Source organism: Podarcis bocagei, assembly GCF_964188305.1.
Source record: "Podarcis bocagei genome assembly, chromosome: 8".
Taxonomy (NCBI): domain Eukaryota; kingdom Metazoa; phylum Chordata; class Lepidosauria; order Squamata; family Lacertidae; genus Podarcis; species Podarcis bocagei.
This window is the reverse complement of record NC_138133.1, coordinates 70,611,825-70,631,310: the sequence shown is the minus strand read 5'-3', so window position 1 is coordinate 70,631,310 and position 19,486 is coordinate 70,611,825. Positions and strand designations below refer to the sequence as shown.

Genomic DNA, 19,486 nt, shown 5'->3' with positions numbered 1-19,486 from the left:
CTCAGCTTGCTCAGTGGTCCTTCCCCTTCTTCTTCTCCCTCCTGCACACTCCACAGATTTCTCTTAGGGTTTCTGCCTGCTTGCTGGAGCAGATTTGACATGGGGGTTTGCGTGAGGATTGGTGAAAGAAGAGGGAGAGAAAGTTCTCTTTCTTTCTTTCTTTCTTTCTATAATTTTTATTACATTTTCTGATTTACATTTCAAAATATTCATTTAAACAACCTTAAATCAATGACTTCCCTTCTTCTCTTTCATTTTGCATATAGTGCATCCCTGCATATTTTACATGAACTAAACCATTCAGTAATCCATTGTTACATCCATCAAAACTTGTTTTCACTGTTGAACTTACCTTAATTCTACCAGCATTTTTAAATGAACACAATTTTCACCCATATATTCAGTAAACATTTTCCAGGCTTCTTTAAACATACGTTCTTCTTGTTCTCTTACTCTATATGCTAAATCTGCAAGCCACACGTATTCCATCAGTTTGTTGCCATTCTTCTATGGCTGGGACCTCGCTCATTTTCCATTTGGGGGCTAACAAAACACAGGCCGCAGTAGCAGCATACATAAATAGTGTCACAAGCTTGCATAAACGGGACAGCTTCTTTAGCTACAACCCTTAGTATTTGGTATCTGTATTCTTTTATTGAAGTGTTTCATGTATTTTGTATTTCATAACTTTAAATAGCTTCAAGACACTTTTGGATGTGTGAAATGATATATACATGCAATAAACTAAATTTTCACCATGCTTAGGAGCTCAGGGGTGAAGCCTTCCAAGATGGGTGTGCTAAAGTAGCCAGAGGATTTAGTCCTGGGAATTTTTTAAAAAAGCTTATTTAAAAGTTATTTAATTATAAAAAAATTAAATTGTAATAGCTTATCTTTTTCATAGTAAACAAGAATTCCAAAAATACATAACCAAAAAAAGAGTCATAGTCCCTAAAGGAATTATTTCATGTCATTAAAGTATTGCATAATTATTGGTTACAACATTTCAAAGAGAAATCTTACTGTCTCCTGAAGAATATCCTGGGAAATTTTGGTGTTCTGCCAGTCAAGTAGAAATATCTCTGTCAAATAATACACTCAAATAATTTAGCCAATCAGATGGTAAGATTTGATGCCAGATACCGTATTTTTTGCTCCATAGGGCGCACCTGACCATAGGGCGCACCTAGTTTTCAGAGGGGGAAATCAAGGAAAAAAATATGACACACACACCCCAGCTCTGGGAGCAGCGGACAGGCTGCAGGCCTTCTTCCTGCTTTTGCGGGAGGTGGGGGAATTCCCCCACCTCCCACAAAAGCCCACAGTTTGGGGAGAAGGGGACAGAAGCCCGCAGAAGCCGTGCGCTCTTTAAAGGGGCTGCGCGGCTTCTGCTGGCTTTTCTAGGAGGTGGGGAAATTCTCCCACCTCTTGCAAAACCAGCAGAGCCCGCGCGCTCTTTAAAAGGGCTGCACGGCTTCTCCTGGCTTTTCTGGGAGGTGGGGGGATTCCCACACCTTTCTCAAAGCCCGCAGAAGCCGCGCGCTCTTTAAAGGGTGCATGGCTCCTGTGGGCTTTTCTCCGAGGTGGGAGAAGGGACTGATGCGGCCAGTCAGTCCCTTCTCCCTCCTGGGAAAAGGCCCGCAAGAGCGCACGGAGCTTGTGTGTGGCTCTTGGGGGCTTTTCCCGCCTGCCTCCCGCCTGCATTGGCTCCATAGGACGCACACAAATTTTCCCTTGCTTTTTAGGAGGGAAAAAGTGCGTCCTATAGAGCGAAAAATACGGTAAATTCAAGAGGATATTGTGAGGTTTGAACATTTAACAATTTTTTGTTGTGTTTTCAGGTTAAAGAAGAGATGAAAATCCTAGCCCAGGAAAAGGGTGTAAACTCCTTTAAGATGTTTATGGCATATAAAGGTGTCTATATGGTTGGAGATCTAGAGTTACACTCTGCCTTTTCTCAGTGCAAACAAATCGGTGCGATTGCTCAAGTCCATGCAGAAAACGGGGATCTGATTGCAGAGGTAATTATCTATCTCCAAGGTGACACAGGAACATTCATCCACCCTGCAACAGATTGCAGCAATACCTGTGTATTTAAGATTGTAACGATTTGTAAATTACACAACTTTTGCTAACAGACAGAGGGCAGAGGGGAACTGGGCATGCTGGCCCTACCATCTCTGCCCCTCCTGACCTTCCCACATTCAATTAATGTCTGGAGGGGCAGCCCACATGTCTTCAACTGAAAGTGCATTGTCTTCTCGTATGATTGGGAGCCCTGTGTAACTGGGGCTCTGTCATCCAGAGGAACCTATGTATGCACAGCCAAATGTTCACAGAACCCCTTTGAGACTTTCACCAAATATTCAGTCAGAAGAGATGGAGCTAGTGGGAGATGGTGATGTTGAAGGCAGGGCTAGCACAAAGGGTCTCATGGCTTCCCCTCCAAAATCTGAGAAGTGTCATTTTAAGGGTGCTGTTTGGAAACACCTGTTCCTCTCAAATGTACCATTTTCAGAGTTTCCTAGGAAGGAGGATTGGTGGCCAAATCACTATGAGAATTGCATTTCTGAGAGGGGAATAGGAGTCTCCTATCAACAGTTACTGGGACGCTGGTGGCGCTGTGGGTTAAACCACAGATCAGAAGGTCGGTGGTTTGAATCCCCACGACGGGGTGAGCTTCCATTGCTCGGTCCCTGCTCCTGCAACCTAGCAGTTTGAAAAGCACGTCAAAGTGCAAGTAGATAAATAGGTACTGCTCCGGGAAGGTAAACAGCACTTCTGTGCACTGCTCTGGTTCGCCAGAAGCGGCTTAGTCATGCTGGCCCCATGACCCAGAAGCTGTACACCGGCTCCCTCGGCCAATAAAGCGAGATGAGCGCCGCAACCCCAGAGTCGGCCATGACTGGACCTAATGGTCAGGGGTCCCTTTACCTTTATCAACAGTCACTAGACTTAATATGCTGCAGTTCCCACAGTTGACTCTTTAAAGTGGTGTGATACTGCTTTAAATGTATTGTGCAGATAGGGCCTTAGGGATGCTTAAAGTAGACCCAATAGATGGAGCTGTTCAGTCCAGGCTCAGTTTGACACCCCCCCCCCCTCTATGGGACCCTGTAAGTTACCTCTTTGGCCCTTTTATTGGCTCATGTGGGACCAACATGGGTAGCTGGCCCTGATGAATACTTGAGGTTCCCGACCCCTATGGTTGTAATTTCATGGGCAGTCATTTAATTTTATCCTGATTCTAATTTTTAAGCTGTATTTTAATCAATTGTTTGATTGTGTTTTAATGTATTTGACATTTGATGTTAGCCGCCCTGAGCTCGGTCTTGGCTGGGGAGGGCAGGGTATAAATAAAAATTTACTTACTTACTTACAATATAATCACTGGGACCAAGGGACATTATTTCAGTGGGTCTACTCTAAGCATCACCAGGGCTGCAATTCTAACTCCACTTACCTTGGTGTAAGCTAAATGGAATTCAGTAGGATTTCCTTCTGAATAAACACCGTTAAGAATGAGCTGTGAATCTGGATTAAGCCCAAAGACCTCTCTGAATAGAAGCAAATACGTGTGGTTTATAACAAGATATAAACACAACATATATTTCCAAAGCCTTCTGTGTTTTTGAAAAACGAAACATCCAGAAAAATCAAGCACGTAGGCAGTTGTTCTGATAAACTGCAAATCATAGCTAACTAAGTTGCTAACCATCACAGTACAAATGATTTTCAAATCTTGTACTTATTGGGGTTTCTAAATTACTCTGGTAGCTGGACCGGAGTTGCAGAGAAGCCATTAACTTTTCCACTGGTAGCAACATTAACTTCTGTGTCGCTGTGGATGGCCTGCAGGGTGCAAAGAAGATGTTATCCCTGGGAATAACTGGTCCAGAAGGGCACCAACTGTGTCGCCCGGAAGAAGTGGAAGCTGAAGCCACGCTGAGAGCAATCACCATAGCAAACTCGGTGAACTGCCCTCTCTACGTAGTTCATGTGATGAGCAAGTCTGCAGCCACGGTGATCGCAGATGCACGAAGGCAAGGTGCGTTTCTGACCCAGCGTGTTTAAAGATTGTGCAGAGGTGCTGCACAACCGGTGCTACTGAGATCTCCAGGTTTGACGTTCAATCCCTGGGTGTCAGGCAGAAATAGTTAAAACTCCAGGGGGGAAATCTGGCCGGCACAGGAATTACTCTGCCTTGCACACTAGGAATTAACCCTTCCAGGTTTACCCCTGAATCCAACTTGGGCATCTTTAAAAGCGGATTAGACAAATTCATGGAGGACAAGGCAATCAGTGACTACTAGCCAACACCTTTCAGAGGTATTAAGACTCTCAGTTGTTCTTCTGCTCAGGTCCAGCTCCGGATGCTACCGGAGCTCTTCTGTCTCCTTCACCAAGCCTGGCGCCTCGGTTACCCATCTTTGGGAAGGCAGTACATAAGCATGGCGGTGCCTCGCTTACCCGTCTGTGGGAATGAGTTGTGAAGACTTTGGGAGGCCAGTAAAAAGGGTGCCCTCTGCCTCACAGCGTGTGGTTCTGAGGGTTCCTGACTTTTTCCATGATTCTGCCTTGCACATGGGCCCCCAAATCCGAACCCTGATGTAAGTAGCTGGCCGACTGAACTAAATCCGTGAGTTAGGAAAACATCTCTTCTGTGCCATGTTGCACTGGATTTGTCCACTAGATGCCACTGTTGACAGTGCTGTGGAGCCCGCTTTCTCATCCTCCGTTCTTCAACTTTGTAAAAGCACAAGAAACTGTGAAATCAGCTAAAATATGTAGGTCAAAGCACAAAATAAAAATAAAAAAATCCCCGGGGCAGTCCAAAATCATTGGAAGTGGGAAAGGTAGAATCTTTGCATGGTGTTGTGTTTTCTCAGTCTGAATCGTGTGCACAACGTCAACAATTCTGTAGATGTTAAAGTGCATATGCTATTGATCAGGGCTCACCAAACCTTTGGGGGCCTCCCAGGGGCACATCTGGAAATTGGATAACTGTTTCTGTTTTCAGGTGTTCTAATAGTTTTATCATCAGTGCGTTTGCTGCCCTCCCTGGGCTGCTTTGGGAGGAAGGATGGGATATAAATAAAATAAATAAATAGTCCAACCAGGCAGGCCTGCTTCTTTAGTATTTAGGCTACAACTGCCAACATAAATAACAGTGAAGTATCTGATTAGTTTCTCTGCCTCGGTCTGAACTTGGGCCTGGTTTTTCTCAAGCTACCATCTGCTCTGAGTGCATGGTGAGTTCAGGAAGCATCACCACTAGCCAAGCAGTTGTCACGTAACCAAGTCAGAGATCATGGCTTCCACACAGCCTCAAGCCATAGTACCTCTCTTATTTAAAAAGAATGAAGGAAAAATAATTAGCTGACAAGTAGCAGTGTCTAAACCCAAATCCAGGCTGTATCTGTTAAATGGGGTTGCTGTTTAGCCTGTTAGTTACAGATATGCAGGCCCCATTATGCTTGATGTACCAGTGATTAAGCATGAACATTGCCATCCTCTTTTCTGTCTCAGGAGTGATCTTTTAAATTAATAATGACATAGAAATTTCTGCATCTTTGTTCCAAGAGGTCCCAAGCCGTCTGGCTGTGTGAGGTAACTAAACAGTAAAATCGGAAGCCATGCAAGTGGCGAAACGGTATTTTCTGATACGGCACATACATTATAAGGACTGACTGAAGGCTCAAATTGACTTTGATGCCCCTCTGCCCACTGAATCATTGCAGAGAGATTGGACAACATGGGTCCTCCTGAACTTGGAAAAGGGTTCCAATGATCCAAGAATGATGTTGCTTTTATATATTAACAGTGTAATCATAAACATGCTTTCGCAAAAGTATGGTAACTCCCATTTAATTCAGTGGGGCTCGCTCCCTAATAATGTAGGTAGGGCTATATTAGATTACTAGAGAATGGAATGGGCTAGGCATTTTTTAAATTCATGGCCATTTCCAAGGGCTCTGATGAGCCTGGAAATAGACACCTTCATTGAGAGTTGATAATGTATGTACCATTGTATCTTTGTTTTTCAGGGGATTAATAGTCCTTCAGAAACCAGTAACATATTTTTGACCAGAGGTGACAGAGTGGGATTAAATAATTATTTAGGCTTTTTAAAAGTGTGTTTACATCCTGCTTTCCTTCGTTAAAGTGGCATATATGGAGTTCCTAGGTGGTCTCCCATCCAGACGCTGACCAGAAATAAACCTGCTTGGTTTCAACAACATGACTGCCTCATTTGCCCTCAGACCCTAGGCAGGAATACCCCTTCATGCCACCTCTACAGCTCTTTTAAAAAGCAGCATTCCTACAGCAGAGATGGGGGACTGGTGGCCCTCCATATATTTCTGGACTAAAACTCCCATCATCCTTGACCACTAGCTGCACTGGGGGGACCTTGAGTCCAGCAGTATGTGGAGAGCCATGGGTTCCTATCCCAGCCTACAGTGTCACTTACAGTGTGACAGTATCTAACATGCTTCACTGAACATATGCCAACAGATGAAGTTTCTATAATCTTTCTTTTAATTTGTCTCCTAATCAAGGGTTGGCTGTAGGGTACCTTCCATATTCTTTCGTATGTTATTGGCATTCATACCAAACCCTGAAAGTACAGGTAAAAGGTAAAGGGACCCCTGACCATTAGGTCCAGTCGCGGATGACTGGGGTTGCAGCGCTCATCTCGCTTTATTGGCCGAGTACAGCTTCCGGGTCATGTGGCCAGTATGACTAAGCCGCTTCTGGCGAACCAGAGCAGCGCACGGAAATGCCGTTTACCTTCCCGCCGGAGTGGTACCTATTTATCTACTTGCACTTTGACGTGCTTTCGAACTGCTAGGTTGACAGGAGCAGGGACCAAGCAATGGGAGCTCACCCCGTCGCGGGGATTTGAACCGCCAACCTTCTGATCGGCAAGCCCTAGGCTCTGTGGTTTAACCCACAACGCCACCTGCATCCCACAGCGCCACCTGCGTACAGAGACGGCTCAAATGCCCTTTTTTCTGCTGCTTGGGGATGCAGCTCAGGGTATTGATCCACTTCTATGCCAAAAGTGACTGTTGGGTGCCAGATGGAACCTGTTTAGTCTTTCCACAGGCTTAATGATGATTTGCTTGTGGTAAAGTGAAGACTGGGTGTTTCTCTGGTGGCACTGGTATTATGGAATGCACTCCCAGCTGAAAACAAGATGCTCCATCATTTTTGGCATTTCACCAGCTTCTGAAGATGTACCTTCTTACACAGCCATTCCGTTGATCTCTCAACCTGAGCTTCCTGTTTTAGTTCTGCTTTAATGGGATTCTTTTATGATTTATTTTCATTTTCAATTACCACATTTATATGCCACTTTCATCTTCCAAGGAGCTCAAGGTGGCCTACATGGTGGTTCTTCTCCTCATTTCACCCCCACAACAACCCGGTGAGGTAGGTAAGGCTAAGAGATGGTGACTGGCCCAAGGTCACCCAGTGAGCTCCATGGCTGAGTAGAGATTCGAACCCTGGTCTCCCAGGTCATAGTCCAATACTCTTAACTGTTATGCCACACTGGCCCTTGATTATGGATCATGGATGTTTTAATGTTTATATAACCATTCCTTATACTTTGTAAACTGCTTAGAATCTTTTTTTGGTATTTAAATTGCACCGCCATCATCTAGGGTAACTTTCTGCAGGTTTTGCAGCTGCCACTCTTCAGATTTGTGCACACACAATCATCCCTGCCTATCACACTAGGCTTAGACCACAATTCTAAAAGCACTTTTACTAGGCAGTAAATCTACCATTGAATCCAGCAGGGCTTCTTTCCATGTAATCATGATTTGAGCGAGCTTGGAGGTTCTGAGCTTGTTGGTAGTGGTGGCTTCGCCCTACCTGCCAAGATTGTTATGGGCCGTGTGCGTAGGAGAGACACAGGCACAACAACCTTTTGCTCTGAAAGTTGGCAAGCTTCTGAGTTTCCAAGCTTGGAAAAGGAAAACATCTCCTCCTCCTTACATAACCATCAGGAGGTCAGAAAAACTAAGCAAGAGAGTAGTGGAAAGGAGGAGACAAGGGAGCAGGGGAAATAACTATTGTCTCTGCAAAAACTAAACAAACCAGTCTCTCAAGGGCTGCAGCACTCTTGCTATTGGGCTGCTGCAGATTAATGTGATGACTGTTTTGCCATATCTCCACTAATTTAACCATTAAGCAACGTCTGAAAGTTACAGGCATTAGAATAAATGATGAACATAATACAGTGTTTAATTTCTGTGTGTTTTTTCATCTTTGGTCATCAGAACTCCCATGTTTCTAGATTCTCTGTAATAAATAAAAAAAATATTATACCCCGCCCATCTGGCTGGGTTTCCCCCCAGCCTTGCTAATGTATTTGGATTGAATGTATGTGGGGTTAAAGTAGTGGGCGGAAACATGTACACAAGTACCCGCCCCCCAGTATCCCACTGTGCACTAGTCTCTGGGTGAAGGCATGAAAGGGGGATTCAGGTGAACAGGCTTAGAAGCCTCCTTGCAATCAGGAACCCTGCAACCATCAGAGTTCTGTTAGGCCCGAAGACCAATCTGTTATCACCCTTGTATACACCATTTCATAGTGCAGACATCAAGATCGATGTGTGATAGAGCCCTATAGAATCCCATATTGGTAGAATTTGGGTGGGTGTGTATTCAAATATATGATAACCAGATGTTGCTGTATTGTAGCCAGCTGTACATTGTACAATATTGCAAGCCTGCATTGTTAGTTTGCTCCTCTTAATCTATGTATTTTCTTATCCCCCTCCACCAGGGAAAGTTGTTTATGGGGAGCCTATAGCTGCCGGCCTTGGAACGGATGGCACTCACTACTGGCATAAGGAATGGTCCCATGCTGCAGCACATGTCATGGGCCCACCCCTGAGGCCGGATCCTGCTACTCCAGACTTCCTGATGAATCTTTTGGCAAAGTAAGCTAATGCAGTGTACATGTAAAATGCTCACGTATGACATCTTAGCAGCATCCGGATGCCTTAGCAAGAAGGCCATTAAACAGATGAAGCCAGCCATACTTATTTGGGCCCAGTCTATGTTTTCATGCCACAAACAGTCAGCAAATAAGTGTGCAACAAGATACTTTGGACAGGGTCCTCTCTGTGGTAGCACCACAGATTTGGAAATTTCTCTCTGAGGAGATCCTTCAAGCTAACTTCCTTCTCATTTTAGAGAAGACATTTCTGTTCTGGAAGGCATCTTATAATGGACTGCTGTCCCCCCCCCCCCCCCGGTGTTCTGCTGGTCTTTCAACTTACTGTGCTGTGTGCATCTAATGCTTTGTTCATTTTTTTATTTTTAATTTTGCAGTTGTTATTGTCAAAATAGGTTTTTATCCAAGTGGTCTGCTTGGGAAATATAGTCTCAGCATGGTTTAGGGATGTAGGAAACTGCCTTATGCTGAGTCAGACCATTGGTCCATCTGGCTCTACACTGACTGGAAACAGGGGGCTCTCCCATCTCTACCTGGAGACTCCAGGGACTGAACCAGGGATGCTTTGTATGCAGAGCATATACTCTGCCACAACCCTTCCCAAGCAAGGTATAACCAGCTTAAGTAAATGATCAAAATAAAAATAGCAGCCATGTGGCAGCCAACTGGTGAAGTCTGTTGTGTGGATAGAGACGGAAGTTTGCTCTATGGTGGCTGTTCTGCAAAGGGACATCCTCAGCTACATATAGCCAAGGCTGGTCCTATGATGACAGGTTGTGGTTAAGGAGAAGAGACCTTAACCATGATTCTGGATTTGGATGACACGCTAAGCTGGGCTGTCTCAAAAGGACCAGGGAGGAGCAAAGCAAGTTCAAACTCTTTGCTGAGAACCAGCACGTTTGCATGGTCACAGAAAGCTATAACACGAGAAACAAGCCAGTATCTTGTGATTGATTCTTTGTCCATCATTTGTACCAAGTTCTGTTTCTGAATGTTCAGATTTGCCTAACTTGGAATTGTTTCTTTTTTTTCAGTGGTGACTTAACTGTGACAGCGACAGATAACTGTACCTTTGACATCTGCCAGAAGGCTTTGGGGAAGGATGATTTTACCAAGATCCCCAATGGGGTGAATGGCGTGGAAGACAGGATGTCGGTTGTGTGGGAAAAAGGAGTGGTGAGTAGGATTTATTTTGCTCTCAGGCGGAATGGGGAGCAATATAAGCAGCAGTGACAAGTTAGCCTCCCGCCTCTGAGGAGGCACTTAAATCCCCAGGCACAGGGCTGTCTTAAGCATATGTGGCGCCAGGGTGCAAAGATCCACCTGCCGCCCCCCGCCGGTTGCCCTGTAAGTTAGGTTTGGCTGGAATATAAGGACTGTCATGAGGTCACCCACTGGGTTTCATGACTGAATGGGGATTCGAACCCTCCAAAGTCCTAGTCCAGCACTGTAACCACTACACCACACTGCCTCTTTGTTCATTCCACAAATGAACAGATAGTTTTAAGGAGCAAGACTATCAATGTTGAACTGGTTATTCCCCAAAAGAAGATTTCTGTTACAAAGAGTTACTTCTTAGGTGCTATATTTGCATGCATCAGCATATTACTGGGAGTTTACATTTTTTATATAGAATTTTCTGCCTAGAGGTTTTCTGAGTGAGGTTATCCCACCCGCACTCCTCAACAGAGATTGAGTTTGCTTGCAATAGGCTTATGTATCCCCTTCCTTGCCGATGCCTATTTTTGGTTTATTTGCAGCATAGTGGCAAAATGGATGAAAACAGATTTGTGGCAGTCACCAGCACGAATACAGCTAAAATCTTTAACCTGTACCCAAGGAAAGGGAGAATAGCTGTGGGCTCTGATGCTGACATTGTCATTTGGGACCCCAAAGCTACAAGGTATGGTCTATGAATAATCAAATCACACCTGTCCATCCTTCTAAGAATGCATTTTGAAGACATAAATCTTGATGATGGAATGATGCCCCATTTGAATTATTCACAGGATATATGGTGCTAGCCACAGCATATCTATGCAAAGGATTTTGACTAGTCAGAATGTTTTTAAAAATAGTTGCCTGGATTGCTGACCATGTAGAAAAAACATAATTGCTTGTACTTTTATATTAATTGCTATTTTCATGAATATGATCAGTGATTCCAAGCATTCTCCAGGCTAGCTCATGCCCACATAGTGATGCCCAAAAAGACCTAAATGATGTGCCAAAAACTACCACATGCTTTGCTAAAAATACATTAGACCAATTACCCACGGCATAGCTAGCCATTTTTAAGCCCAGGGAAAGGTCCCAGTTCTGTGCTGGCCTCTCTCCCTGGACCAGTTCAGGCTCTTCCAATAGGCTGCTGTTCTCCAAGTGCAGAAGAGGACTGGGGAGGCTAAAGTTGGTATCCGCCTACCAGCCCGGAATAGTCCTGTTTCTACTATCTACCATCCCAGATGATTATGATTACAGAAATGCATTTCTCTTTCTGGGAGAGTTGTTCACTGAATAAGATATTTCTTGGGTGTGTCCTCATTTCAAAGCTCAATCAATACTTTATGGAAGAAATGCAACTTCTGGCTTCTGTTCTGCATCCTCACGTAGCGTGTTTTATCTGTTAACTTTGGAATGAATGGGGATGAAATGATGAGCAGCTTGTGAATGCTTAAATCTGACTGGTTACGTGACCTTCTACTTCTCCAGAAGAGGGAGCACATGGCCTAGAAGTCATGGAAAGCCAAGAGGCAGCCTTCATACTGTGTGGTGATAATTGGCAGTTATCTCAAGAGTAACCATGTTTCAGTCATTTCAGAACGATAATGATGGGGATGATTAGATTTATTATTATAATGCATTACTCACTTTTGGGCCACAGCAAATCGAAGCGACTTACAATGTTTTAAGCAAAAAGCAAATATATATATTAAAACAAGCATTAAAAATATATATATCTAAAAGGCAATTCTGTTTTTTAAAAACTAGATTAAAACATCTCACCCACACAAAAAGGCCACAGAGAATTAGAAGCCAAAGAGCTGATGAAAAAGGAATGTTTTTGCCTGGTGTCTAAAGATACGTAACAATGGTGCCAGATGAGCCTCCCTGGGGAGAGCGTTTCACAAGTAGGGAGCCACAACAAAATGCCGGTTCTCATGTTGCGATAAGCAACATAGGCTCAGTGGCGTAGCGTGGGTTGTCAGCACCCGGGGCAAGGCAAGTAATTTGCACCCCCTAACCCTAACCCCCAGATGTTGCGCCCGGTGCTGCCGGCCCCCCCTGCACCCCCCACGCTACGCCACTGCATAAGCTGTCTGCTTCTTTCTGGCAAACAGTACTCATGCAAGCCATCACATAGTGGTCCAGTGATGAGCCACACTAGGAAGGAAAAAAATGCTTAGAGGCCCAGAGCAGGTATCCTAATATAATACTAGGGTTTCTGCCCTGTTTTCTAACATTCCTTTCACACTGCAGTTCCTGTTGTGTTACAGAACTATAGCTTTTTGGCTGATACACTGGCATGTCACACCAAATCTCATTCATACCAATGTGCATGGTGTTGCACGGTAATGAAGACCATCGGACAGAGTTGCCCCTCCTTCACTCTTTCGGCACAAGCATGCTTCTGTTCCCCAATGATTCCCCCCATGAAAGTGTCAGGAAAGAACCGTATGCCAGTATAAAGGTAAAGGGTAAAGGGAGCCCTGACCATTAGGTCTAGTCGTGGCCGACTCTGGGGTTGCGGCGCTCATCTCGCTTTATTGGCTGAGGGACCCGGCGTACAGCTTCTGGGTCATGTGGCCAGAATGACTAAGCCGCTTCTTGCGAACCAGAGCAGCGCATGGAAATGCCGTTTACCTTCCCGCCGTTTACCTTCCCTACCTATTTATCTACTTGCACTTTGACATGCTTTTGAACTGCTAGGTTGGCAGGAGCAGGGACCAAGCAACAGGAGCTCACCCCGTTGTGGGGATTCAAACCGCTGACCTTCTGATGGGCAAGTCCTAGGCTCTGGGGTTTAACCCACCCGCGTCCCTGTATGCCAGTATACCTCCCTAAATTTCATCACATTGCACTCCCAATATTTCAGGATAATGGGATTGCAAACAGATCCCCCCCAAAGTAATTACTAATATGGAAACTGTTTTTTAACCTCCACCAGATTTCCAGAAGTGACTTCTCTGTCATGTGAAAGCACAAATACAGTGCAGAAATTAACAGTGAAATGGGGAAATTTAATATGCCACTGTGGGCATGCAGCCTTAGACTGGCTTATTGTACTGCGTAAACCAAGTCCAAGTTGTTTGCCACACAGTTCCTAGTTTAACCATGGAACAAAAAAAACCCAAAACAGTAAGATTGAAGTGAGCCATACTTCCCAGCACAATTGTTACGAAAGGAGGAGAATTCACTTTACAGAAATCAAGGTTTGGAGGGTGTGAGGGCATCGTAGGGGAAAAATAATTAAGCTATCCCTTAACGTTGAAATTCCAGTTACTCCCTTGACAGCTAGCACATTTGAAAGAGAAACCTTCAGCATGGCTTTAGCATCCTTTTCTACATCACAAAATACAGAGTAAAAATGCAAGATGTGATGGCAGCCTAAAGCGATGGGCAGATGTTGATACACGACTAGAGAGAATTGGGAGGCTTTCATTGGAAGCCTTTGGAGAGGATGTAGACATCTCTGTGAAAAATGGTTGGGGATATTATGGGACCAGCAAAAGAAATCCATATACAATCAACTATGCTTGACATTCAGGGTTAGCACACAACAATAACACACTGAGTTCAGGCTGCAAACTTGTTTTCTTTAACGCCTGACACAATGATCTGCCACACCAGCATATAAAAGTTTAGGACTGGGCATAATGATCCCCTTTGCGTAACAACACAATGTCATGATTTATTGCTCTGCAGTTAAGACGGCCAGCTAGCTTTCAGCTTAATGCTAACCAGGTTTCCTCAGAAGTAAACCCAATTGATTCCAGCAGGACTTTCCAAAATCCCTAAGGCTGAAGTGCAATTGTATGCAGGCATAATTAAAAGGGGAAATTAAAAAAAGTGAAGTTCCTGTTACCCACTCCTACGTTGGAAAGGCTGTTACTTACATCTCTCTCCTTTTATTTTCCATGATGTCAAAGAGGTAGACTTTGGAATTGAGTCACCTGCTGAAAACATTTGCAATTAAATACCCTGGCAGCAAAGGTTCAGGCTCTCCAGCAGGCTTGCAGAATCAAGCTGTAGTGTCACAAGGAAAGTGATCTAAGAAAACATATTTGCAGTTGGAGCAACTTTGATTTGTATCTGTTGGTCTCAGATCCTGTGTCTCACTCCCAGGTTTGGGTGTTGCAGGTGAAGCAGGAAAAGACAGAGTAAGTGCCTGGTTCAGGCCTTTGCTCATCACAATCTCTTTATTTGTATGCCATTTTTCTACAAAATCATGCCCAAAGTGGCTCACAAAATAGGCATAGCAATTCAAAACAAATACTAGAAACAATTTGAAATAACCATCTTAACAACCAGTAAATACAAAAAGATCAGTCCGTGCAACATTGTGTGAAATAATAAGCTAACATAATTTATTATTATTATGAGCCTTAATAATGACTCATCTGGGCTCGTTCACATCACACTAAACTATGGTTTATTGTGAAGTCTGACCTTTAAAGCCTTAAGTGGCTTTGGCCCAGTATACCTGAAGGAGCATCTCCACCCTCATCGTTCAGCCTGGACACTGAGGTCCAGCTCCAAGGGCCTTCTGGCAGTTCCCTCACTGCGAGAAGTGAGGTTGCAGAGAACCAGGCAGAGGGCATTCTCGATAGTGGTGCCTGCCCTGTGGAACACCCTCCCATCAGGAAATAAACAACTATCTGACTTTTAGAAGACATCTGAAAGCAGCACTGTTTAGGGAAGTTTTTACTGTTTGATGTTTTATCGCTTTATTATTATTCTGTGCAGCAGGAATTGAGATCATGCTACAAATAAACTATGTTGCACTCCAGTTTAAAATATGCTTATGTGGCACAGTTCTGTACATAGCTACTCAGAGGTAGGACCTATGGAGTTTGATGGGTCTTGCTTCCTGATAAGTATGCAGAAGATTACAGCCCAGATTGAGTTGATTTTAACTAAATATGCCTCAAATTAATGTGCTATGGATTGCAATAGGCACCCAAAAAGTCTTTGTTACAATGTCGATACAGACCACACACCTTAGGCAGAATAATGATTAAGAGTAAAGTTGAAGTAATTGCACTATAATATGACAGGGTTTTTTTTATTAAAAAAATGCATTTGAGGGAGGATGTATTGGAATGCAGTTTTAAAATGTATGAGAGAAAGAATTGCCTTCCCCCCGTCTATTCAGGAAATGCCAGTTCTGAAATATTCATTAAATAGCACTTAAGATATCAAGAAACCCTTCACTTTGTGGTATTTATGAATTGCCAAACAGCTTTTCTTCACACTTTGATATACATGACACCTTAGATTTATCACCTGTAGAGTGATGGAGAGCAAACCCAACGAGAAAGATTGTGTTGAGGGTTCTATATTTCTATATGTTCTATATTTCACTCTTTACTCCATTACTTTGACCAATGTCATGAAAACGTGTTGTTGTTTTTTAATTGAACAACACCACCCAGTATATTGGGATGAACAAAAAAGTCTTGTGGGGGGTACTGCTTTGTGATATATTGTGCTCTTAAGGTGCAGCTGGATGAATCTTTAAGAGAGCCATGTTTGGAATCAGTGATTCTCTTAAGAGCATTACCAGTGCAATCCTGTACATGTCTACCCAGGAGTAAGTTCCCAGGAATAGGGTTGCAGCCTTAATTGCTTAGCCTTTTGACTAGCAAGAGAACGTGTGAATGAAAAGAATTGAATTTGAGTGACAGCAGGCAATACATGCAAAAAAAATTAACAATTTTTTGTGTGTACATTTATATATCACTTTTTCTTCCAAGGAGCTGAAGGTGGTGTACATGTTTCTCCTCCCCAATTTATCCTCACAACAACCCTGTGAGGTGGGTTTGGCTGAGAGATAGTGGTTGGCCCAAGGTCACCCAGTGAGCTTCATGGTTGCCACTTTGATGTTGCAGTCTGAAAGATGAAACTCTTTACGTTGAAAGGGATGGGGATGCAGAAATCTGCTTCTTTGTCTGCTTCCTTTGCTGGTCTGACTCTGAGTACAATTTAGATCTTGTCTGCCCTATTTTTTACCGTAAGCAGTAGGCACTCTCTTCTTCTGTATGGGTATCCTTGGGAAAATCCTGGAACTTCATCAGTGATTCAGTAGATTCAGCAGTGATCCTTCCCTCTATTTCCTGTTATGCCTGATCTTTTGCCTTTCCTCGGTTTTCTTGCACGTAACAGTTCAGTGTGTTTTAAAGGACACATGCTGTGTTGAAACAAACACAGCCCTTCTTTTCTTTTTTTTAAAGGCAGCAATTTAAAATAGCTGCAGCAGAAACATGGCCGCAAAAGCAGGAGATACTGTGGCAGGAAGAATGCAGACAGAGGCTGGAGAGTGATGTTGGAGGATGGGAAAGGAGGCTGGCTCATATTTTTATCAGCCTTACCCTAGCTTTTCCTGAAATGTATGTGTGTTGTTGCAGTGGGGGAAATAATGGGCAGAGCAGAAGAGGTAAAGTCAAAATCAGAAAGAGTGCAGGGAACGCTGCGAAGCTAGCAGGCTGTCAAGATTTGGGAGGGGGACTGGGTGTTGGCTACCCTCCCACCCATTTCTCCCCCCTCCTCCAATTTTTTATAAATGTACCTGAATTTTGCAGACTCACATGCAAATGCTAGACTTTGTGCTTAGTCTCTTCATACACTACCATAGTAAAACATGTAATTAGGTCTCAATGTAATTTCTGTTTCAGTAAAACAAGTCTTTGCAAGCTTTATATCAACATACGGTGCAGTATGTTTTACGCACAGTACTATTATAAACCCGTGGCCTATAATTCTGTAATCTTGTGCGCTCTTCCTGGAATTAGTGTTAGTAAATATAACAGATTATGGACAAATATCACTTCCTTAGTATATTGTGTGTATGTGTTTAAATTTTAATTGTCTGCTACTATTTCAAGATACAGGAAATGAAGAGAAATAGGTTACTGGTTTTTTACTTATTGCGCCGTTGAATTAAGTGCAAGACTTTGATTTCCCTAGGAATTTATCCATGTAATTTCATGAAGGAGTTTTTACGGCATCGCTTTTTTCTCCTCCTCCCCACAAAGGAAGATCACACGCTTTCAATCTGCTTGCCCTTTTATTTTGGTTAAAAGGAAGAACAAAGAACGAAGCCACAAAAGTCAGCTACTGTGTGAACACAGTGTGCATTTCCTCTGACATGCCGTCTCACAAAACAGCTACTTTCTGCAGAGAGAAAATTCCAAGGAAGTCAACGAAAGCAGTGCCATGTTATTTACATAGTTCTCCTGTGCGGAAGACTCAAGTGTCTTGTTCCTTAGAACCTAAAACTCGCCTTTCCAATATTCATCCCCATTTCCCAGTCCTGTCTCCTTTAAAAAACAAAAACAAAAAAACCCAACCAATGTTTAAATTAATTAATTTTTAAGAAAGTACAGGGGGTTCTATTTGAGACCCTTGCCCAAGCGTAATTATATCACTCCTATTGTGTCCTTTCTCAACATGGTACCCTCCAGATGTTATGTACTACAACTCCTATCAGCCACAGCAACAAGAGTTGCTGTTCAAAACACCTGGAAGGCACTAGGTGGATAAGGGCTGCCCTGTTGGGCTCAGTAAACCCCGTATCTGACTATTGTCCACTTCCTGTGCTCAGGTGCACTAGGAGTAAGGTTGGCCAAAATAGGCGCTCATGGTCATAAATTACAAATTGGCAGCTGCAGTTTCGTTCAGAAGCTTTTGCCATTAGCTGAGCAATCAATACCAGCCAGACATTCAAAGCAATTGCAGGAACTTCCAGGAGCTTCCTGGCAATGCTCTGCAGCAATGAAGTTGTCAGTGATAACAGAAAACAGTTTGATGTGAAACTTTTATCGAGCTGAGCCCTCCAGTACTGTCAAAGCTGTTTTTTAATCAGAGACTGTGCTGTTCTGCTTCGTTTGCATGTCTACAGGTACTTTCTAATTGTTGTGGGTGTTGCCTGGGGTCTAGAAAGGCCAGCCCAAACTATGAAAGTTTTCTTTTTCTAAAGAGGGGTGGTGAAACAGACAGGTGTGCTTCATCATATATACAGCATGCCTTGTAGAGATAGGGATCGTGTAGCCCTCCAAGATACTGTTGGACTACAGCTCACATCATTCTCGACCTCTGGCCATATTGGGTGGGGCTGAAAGGAGCTGGAGTCCAGCAACATCTGGAGGGCCACAGATTCCCCATTCCTGCCTTAATATGTATTTCATGTACACACAGCAAACAGACAGCTTCAAGTACAGGGTCACTTATGTTTGGAAACATGGGACACGGGTGGCGCTGTGGGTTAAACCACAGAGCCTAGGGCTAGCCGATCAGAAGGTTGGCGGTTCGAATCCCTGCGACGGGGTGAGCTACCATTGCTTGGTCCCAGCTCCTGCCAACCTAGCAGTTCAAAAGCACGTCAATGTGCAAGTAGATAAATAGGTACCGCTCTGGCGGGAAGGTAAACGGCGTTTCTGTGCGCTGCTCTGGTTTCGCCAGAAACAGCTTAGTCATGCTGGCCACATGCCGGCTCCCTCGGCCAATAAAGCAAGATGAGCGCCACAACCCCAGAGTCAGCCATGACTGGACCTAACAGTCAGGGGTCCCTTTACCTTTACCTTTATGTTTGGAAATAAATCAACAAATCTTTAAAAACATTTTTGACAGACCTAGTGAAAACATCACTAGATGTTAGGCCAAGATATCTCAAGGTTTTTCCACCTATATATACATTTATATCCATGAAAGAGCCCTCAGTATACTTTGTTTAAAGCAGTCTGCTACCCTCCAGATATTTTGGACCATAAATCCCATCATGGGCTGATGGGCCTCAATAGTTTAGGACCACCTGCTCTTGGAAAACACATTTGTAATAATAATAAAAATACTATTAAAAATCAAAATTAAAACATTTATTACTTTGTAAAGAGTTTACATGCCCAAATGGCCTCCATGTAGTTTACAAGTATAAAATCAATTATAAAATCCATACGTAGTTAAAATGCACAATAAAACAATTCCATCGAAACATTCAAACCATTCATAATTAAAATTTACACTAAAACAAGTCCATCAAAAAGCATAACAATTAAAACAATTAAAAGATCAATTAAAACAATTGGATCAGGAAGTTTGAGTTCAGGGGAATGTTTGCCTAAATAGCTGTGTCTTCAAGAGCCGGTGGAATGCCAGTACTGATGGTGCCTCTTCTATTTCAGCAGGGAGCCCAGGTGGTGCTGCCCTCAGTGTTGGCTGAATCTGTGATAGGTGGCAACACCTGTAATAGGCAACAACATATGTTGGCAGTCCAAGTGTAGAAAGCACTTTCTACAC

The 19,486-nt window shown here is 43.5% G+C and overlaps 1 protein-coding gene across 1 annotated transcript in view; it reads left to right on the top strand.

Moving 5' to 3' along the window:
• Positions 1-19,486, top strand: part of DPYS (dihydropyrimidinase) — a 39,420-nt gene that overhangs the window by 8,647 nt on the left and 11,287 nt on the right. Inside the window, exons 3-7 of the mRNA XM_081204736.1 lie at positions 1,842-2,021; positions 3,859-4,048; positions 8,801-8,957; positions 10,009-10,150; positions 10,735-10,877. Coding sequence (XP_081060862.1) covers positions 1,842-2,021; positions 3,859-4,048; positions 8,801-8,957; positions 10,009-10,150; positions 10,735-10,877 — 812 coding nt within the window. The remainder of the gene's footprint in view (positions 1-1,841; positions 2,022-3,858; positions 4,049-8,800; positions 8,958-10,008; positions 10,151-10,734; positions 10,878-19,486) is intronic.